Source organism: Helianthus annuus, chromosome 4 (assembly GCF_002127325.2).
Source record: "Helianthus annuus cultivar XRQ/B chromosome 4, HanXRQr2.0-SUNRISE, whole genome shotgun sequence".
In the NCBI taxonomy this organism is placed as follows: domain Eukaryota; kingdom Viridiplantae; phylum Streptophyta; class Magnoliopsida; order Asterales; family Asteraceae; genus Helianthus; species Helianthus annuus.
The window spans coordinates 51,133,783-51,141,226 of record NC_035436.2 but is presented as its reverse complement, the minus strand read 5'-3'; the positions used below and the strand labels follow the sequence as shown (position 1 = coordinate 51,141,226).

Here is a 7,444-nt window from a genome sequence, read left to right as displayed (position 1 = left end):
TAAAATCAATAAAAAATTTAAAAATTAAAAATAAAATCAATAAAAAATTTTGTATTTTTTCTTTCTTATTTTTTTTAGAATTCAGAAAACAGAAGAATTCTTTTATAAAATTCAAATTAAGGGTCTATTTCATATTGAGTTCATATTGATTAGAATAGGTACTGCCAATTATTCATTTTATATTCACTTTGATATTAACAAATTAATGAGCCGATTTTTTGATCTGATTATCCCGATATTTTAGGACTTATTTGTTTGTCGTACAAAAAGACTTTTTGAACTCCCAGTAGAAAGAGATTTCCCTAATGACAAAGCTTTTAACGCCGCCCCATATCCTTTCCTTTTCCAAATATTTTTACGAATACGCTTTTTTGATATCGAAGTACGTTTTTTTGGAACTGCCATTTAAAAGTTACTCATTGTTATAGTTGGATGTGAAAGACATCTATTGTTCAAAACGAATTCTTATTTCTTATTCATTATATATTTTTTTTTATCTAAATAAGATTCTCTTCATATATCTAAATAAGATTTTCTTCATAAAAAAGAAATATAGATATGTCAAATATCCGTTAAAATTGGATCAAAAATTACTCGAAATAAAAAAAATTTTGTTTTGGAACTTTTAGTTCTCGTTGTTTATCTCTCAAAGTTCTATCTTTAGAGTCTGCTAAATCAAACTTAATAAAAGAAATAAATAACCTAAAAACCCTTTATTTTCCTTATTCTATACTTTATTTACATGTAATAAAATACCTCAAAGGATTGTAAACTTTTGCCAAATAAATGGAGTCTTTTTTTAGTCAAACTTGATAAAAAAGGTTCATTTTTTAGATCTATAATCTTCTAAACTTTACTTTTTTTTTGAAAGATCAATTTCATTCAAACACCAACGCCAGCGGCAACCTGAAACAAGATGAAGCAGGAAGTCGCGTTCGCAAACAAACAGCCAATTACATCAAGTTAAGAGTACACGAACTATTCCAATCGACACTTTTCTTTTTGAACCTATGTTTGAACCACAAAAAGCTGATAGACTTCACGTCCGCCACTATGTTCGCCACGTTGCTATCTCGCTGAGAAAAAACCCGATCATTCCTGGTTTTCCAAATCTTCCAACACGTCACAATAACCACTCCTCGAATAACTTTAGGTTTAATCTTTGAGCCTCCAACGAACTTATGAATATCCAAAAGATCCCGAATAGAAAAAGCAAAAATTTGTGGGATCTGACACCACGCCGAGATCGCCTGCCACACTCCGGTTGTTATGCTACAACCGGTAAACAAATGTTCAGCCGTTTCCTCCTGATCACCACACAAACTACACTCCGCGCTTTCCAACGCAATGTTCCTCTTCCTAATCGCAACTTTCGTAGGTAGACGATCACGTTCAGCCCGCCACATAAAGATATTACACTTTATAGGAATCCATTTACACCAAACAAACTCGTCTTCATTAAGGACTAGATCATCTTGCATCATTAATTGCTTAACAGCCGCTACAGAGAACTCCTCATCCTTTATCCCTAACCAGCGCCAACCATCTGTATCTTCTGTCGTAATCGCCTGATCAATAACCGCACAACAATCTTCGAACTGCTGAAGTTCTTCCACAGACATCACCTGATGCCTCCAATTCCAGCTAAAACGGCCCTGCATCCTTCGCTCCTTTATCCTATCAAAGACACTACATTTTTTTTTGTTTCCAGGAGAAACAACAAGGGGAACAAGTTTTTTAACGGTTCCGTTCCGACCCAAACGTCCAGCCAGAAACGAACTTCTTTACCATCACCAATTTGTCCTTTGATTCTTTCAGTAACACGTTTCCCACCCAGCTTCAGCGATTTTTCCATCCTAACAATCGTGTTCCAATTCGATGATAAGCGTGTATTAGTCGGAAGCACCTCCCACCGTCTCTTCCCCCCATGGATAGCATCAACCACAATTTTCCACAACGCGTCTTTATCAGTACGATACCTCCATATCCACTTAGCCAAAAGCGACTTCAATCTAACCGAGATAGCCCCAACCCCCCACGACTTTTTGGATACGTAACCTTCTCCCACGCCACCCAATGAACCTTCTTAACTCCATCAACATAACCCCATAAAAATCATTTTATCATTCCTTCTATATCTCCCAAAACTTTAACCGGAGCTTTAAACAACGAAAAATAGTACGTAGGAAGGCTTTCTAAAACAGATTTGATTAACGTGTACCTTCCGCCAATAGACAACGCCAATGCTTTCCATTTAGACAACCGATTCTTTACCACCTCAATGACCGAATCCCAGTTATTCACTCTATTCATATTTGCCCCCAACTTGATACCCAAATACACGAAAGGAACCGTATCCGTCTTACAACCCAAAACTTCCGACATGCCCTCCACCTCCGCGTTTGACACTCCCAACCTAAAAAGATTAGACTTCAACAAATTAATCTTTAACCCAGAACAAACGTTAAAAACTCTTAAGAGTCTTGTGACCATTCTAACATTTTCCAACGACCAACTCCCCATCATCAAGGCATCATCAGCGTACAGAAGGTGTGATATATCGAATCCTCCATTTGGAAGTTTTATGCCCTTAAAAATTTTCAACGACACCGCCTTATTAATCATACTAGCAAACGCTTCCATGACGATGATGAAAAGAAATGGTGAGATAGGATCCCCTTGTCTAATTCCTTTCGAACAACTAAACATATACGTAGGCGAGCCATTTACCAAAATAGATGAAGACGCCGACGCTAGCACCCCTTTTATCCACTTACACCATTTTTCTGGAAACCCCATCTGTCTTTTAATATCCAAGAGAAATTCCCAATTGACGTTATCATAGGCCTTTTCAAAGTCTATCTTCATCAAGAAAATTCGTTTGTTATTCTTCTTTGCCCAAGCCATAATCTCATTAATAATCAATGGGCCATCTAAAATGTATCTACCCGATAAAAACGCAGACTGAGTTACTGACGTAATACTACTCATAACCACTCTCAACCGATTTGCCAACACTTTCTAAACTTTACTAATAAATTGTTTTGATTGAAATAGAAAACAATCAATCCCATAATGAATTAGTTAATGAGTTTAAATAAACTAACGAAAATCAAGAGGTTTTTTCATTAGACCAATGCCCTTAGTTAATCCTATAATTCATATCAGGATAAAGTATTCTTTTTAGCCTAAATTTTTATCCTTGCTATATTTTCATTTTCCTATTATAAGTATTCGTTTTTATATGTCACTTAGTAATATCATTTGACCAACTGTAACTTCTTGTTTTGAATATTTGAACGATTTTGAAAAGACTCAGAATAAATACTAATATAAAATTATTCAATAACTTAGTGCATATCTTGATTTTTTATTGACTTTTTTCGAAAGAGGTAAGATCCGGTGAATCAAAAACAATTAATTAAGAATAAAAAACTTTTTTTTATGGAACAGACATATCAATATGCGTGGACAACTACGTGAATCATTTAAAACTTAAAATGTTTAAAGCTTAACGGTGTTAGTGATTTCTGTCATAAACTGATATGATCCTCTTACACAAACTCACAAAAATATTGTCTGTACATATTTCTTTACTGCATTTCATTAAAAACAAAAATCCAAAAAGATTTTAGTGCGTTTGAGCATAAAATTTTGAAAAATCAAAAAGATATTATTTTATCTTGTTTTCAATAACTGATGTTTGAAAAGCTGATTTTCAAAATTCCGAGTGCTAAACATGATGAACAACAGGTTTGGGAGAGTTTGTTTAGAAATAAGAAAAATTGTATTCTTACAATCATCAGAGATTGTAAATGTAAAATCATTTTGGGTGATATCTACAAGTGATGTTTTGAAGATTGATTTTACAAGTGGTAATCAAAGACTAAAATTATTTTAAATAAAAATTTATTTTGAGGTAGAGATTGTGCAGGTAGAAGCAGCAAGGTTTCGACTCCTAAGGATATGCAGATTCAAGCCAGGTTCCAGATCCTGTGGCTATGGAGAGCCAGGCAACGTTCCTGAATCTGTGAAAGCTGCAAAGCGTGAGCAGAGTTTAAGCCAGGTTTCCGATCAAAAGCCTGTAATTGTGAATTCCAGACTACGATCCCAGTGTATCGAAAGGGGGAGTCTAAAGACTTTAAAGCTAGAAGCTGCTGATGCTGAAAGAGGATAGAGCCAGGATTGAGATTCTATCATTCCTACCTGTTTAGATGTTTTTAGTGAAATCCTTCATTTTTGTCGACCAGACTTTTCATGATCTCTTAGTTTTAACCCATTCGGTTAACTTAGCGAAACTCATTGCTTTTATACAAATTTTACCTTTCCTTATTATTTTACGCGGGGAGTTACAACCAGTCTTCTCGCTTTACATTACTGACCCGAAGGTTCTCTCACTTAGCCTCGCAGGCTTTTTTTTTCCTTAGATTTCCACCCTTTTATGTTAAGAATTATTTACTTTTGCTTTTTAGATTTCATTTGACCTTGACCGTAGTCTAAGGCTACATTTGTTTTCTTTCAAATTATATTGCCGACTTTATGACTTCTAACGTCATTTACACGTCGGTTTGCCCTACATTTACTGTTACCCGGTTCTTACCTATACTTCTTTACGACCCATTACCCGGTTCTTTATCTTAATGTTTTTAACATTTTTGTTTCGCTAGTTTGCGTTTTCCTTACCATTTCAAGCGTTATTCCTTAATTAACTCGTTTGACTCATTTTGGGTGAACTTTCATCACTTACGAGTGTCAAACTTCATTCTTTCTTCGTCCCGTTCAATTTTGAAATAGTTGAACGTAATTATCAAAATTTATGTTTGCAAAAATCTTGTCATCTTTTAGTCATAACTCTCATTCCGAGTCTTCTGACTTTCAATTCGCATTCCCTTCTCTTGGTTTACGCGTTCACTCACAACCCTACCCATCCATCAGGTATCTTTACCGGAGTCACTATTTTTGCAACCCTTCCGTATGCATTAAAATTTCGTTTTGATTTATTCGGCCGTCTTAGCGAAATCAATCGCTTTTATTCATTCAAGTCATTTATTCTTTATTTAGATCATTTGACTTGTCCGTGTGAATTTCATCACTTGTGACAGTCAAACTTTTATCTCTATGCCTTAGCATTCTCATTAGTTGGTTTGTATTTTCATTTACTTTAATCTTTGTCCCTTCTCTCGGGCTCGTCATTCTTACGTAATACGCTTCCGTCGTCCGACTTGCGTTTACGTTTACTATCAAACATTTTATTTATTTGCTTCATTTGGGTACCATTTAAGTTAGTCCCATTCACCCCACCCTTACTACATCGGATGTAAATGCGTCCATCATAAGAAGTTCATGACATCATGTGTTCACTACTTACTTGGCCAGAGTAAGCGATCAACACATGACACACATGACCTTTTTATAATTTTCACATTACACCCATGTAAGTAACGCCTCTATTTAGTTTTCTTGGAAATAATATCCTGGATAGGTGAATCCCAGTTTAATCAAGTTTAAATGAAAACCAATTTACAGTATTGAGGGCACATCCGCAATTACATTTGTTTCCAAGATATAACAATTAACATCTGTGGTACTGTCATACTCAACTTGTGGAAATGTTACCACGCCAGTAACAAATTTTGTATACAAAACCCCAACATACCCACGATAATTGTATTCTTACAAATACTCAATAACTGCTTAGTATATATTTAATTAAGTGAGGTTTTGTAAAAACATTTAAAAAGGAGGATTACTCACATTGCTGTCTTAGGGTTTTCAGTAAGGATTTCCTGGGAATAATCTATAAATTACACAAATGCATGTGTGTTAGTATAATAACCCATTTCAACATTAGTAATACCCTCCCCGAGACGGCATTCCAACGACTACGTCGGGCAGAACCACGACAGCCGTTACGGAACCCTAGATCAATCGGGCAGAGTATCTAATATGTCTGTAGGGGTTATGATACTTACATCGTAGCAGAACCTCGCTATTTAGGGGGGGTATTAGACCCGCGTATAAAGCCTACAATTCGGAATTTGAGATTGAGAAATGATTTTTGGACGATTTCGACTGAGATTCGAGGCCATCTATTTATAGTTGCTGAATCTGGTTCCCTCGCGGCCCGCGTAACATACAGGCAAGGCCTACGCGGTCTGCGTTGACTCCGGTCAACTGCGTAGCTTAGCTGGGTCATCAACTAGCTTGTCCGGGTGTTGGGCCACGTGGCGGCCCAGGGCCGTGCCAGATTTTGGGACCCTCACGGCCCGCGTTAACTTAATGGGGGTCTTACGCGGCCCGCCTGAACTTAAGAAATCAAACGAAGTCAGGTCCTTGAAACCGCCCGCGTGAGGTTGGGGTGGGGTCCTACGCGGCCCGCCTCAACTTAATATTTCTTGTTTTTAATTTATTTTTGGGTAAATTACTTTTTGAGTCCCTGTGTTTTTTGGGTTTTAACTAGTTGAGTCCAAAAGCAAAAAGTTTAACGACCTGAGTCCCCATAAGCATTTTCTTTAACTATTTGAGTCCAAATTTCTAACTCCATCCACCAAGTTTGTTAACTACAAGGGTAATTTGGTCATTTACACACAAAGTACAAGTTTTATATGCATAAGAGTATAAGGAACAAGTGTTTAATGCATGGTTTTAATATTATATAAAATTAAATTATATATATAATAACACCTGCAACCTGCGCACACACAAACACACACTCTCTCTTCTCTCTCTCACTCCTAGACCATCTTACCACCACCGTACCATCACCACCCTCCCCAGTCCCCACAACACATCCACCACCCTCTCCAACTCAAGAAACTTATGCAAAGCTTGTTGGGTATTGCAAATTCAGACGGCGGAGATTGTCGGGATGGGTATTGCAGATCCAAGGGCAACTGTCGGTGCTGGGTATTGAAGATCCGGCCAAATAAATACCACCACCACCACCACCACGATTGGCGCAGTAGTGACGATGAAGATGATACGAGTGACGAAACCACTTTGTTTTGGTCTCGTTCGTTCCGCTCTGAATCATCAGGTTCTTTTCATAAAAACAGAGTATACCGAGTTACGAATTAGGGACATTCTGAAACTAGCAATTAGGGACTATGAGAGTCGTTTGGCTAAGAAGACATTCTGAAGTTAAAGACCGAGTTACAAAATAAATCTGAGGCCAGACTCGATGAATTAAGTGGTAAGTTCTTCATTTACAACTGATTTGTTTACTCGGTCTTTAACATTCATATTTGGGTGTCCACCAAACATGAAGTTAGTCATTCACATCTCTGTTTTATGAAACTACCTTATTTCTTGGTTTCTTGAATTACTTCCTTATAGGTATTATGCAATTTGTGATGTCTGCCGATGCTAAAGCGAAAAATGGATCAGATGTTCAGCAAAGCAGGGAGACAACAGTCTCTGAATTGGGTCCTTTTAAGGCAAAATT

General features: G+C 36.9%; 1 protein-coding gene across 1 annotated transcript; it reads right to left on the bottom strand.

Annotated features, from left to right (window-relative positions):
* Window positions 1–953: 953 nt before the first annotated feature.
* LOC118491490 lies at window positions 954–1,622 on the bottom strand. The gene has a single exon (XM_035989310.1). It carries the CDS (start codon window positions 1,620–1,622, stop codon window positions 954–956), a length of 669 nt encoding a protein of 222 aa, XP_035845203.1.
* Between the last annotated feature and the right edge of the window lie 5,822 nt (window positions 1,623–7,444).

Coding starts and splice junctions, on each gene's coding strand:
- LOC118491490 (XM_035989310.1), bottom strand. CDS start 1,622: ATGTCTGTGGAAGAACTTCAGCAGTTCGAAGATTGTTGTGCGGTTATT.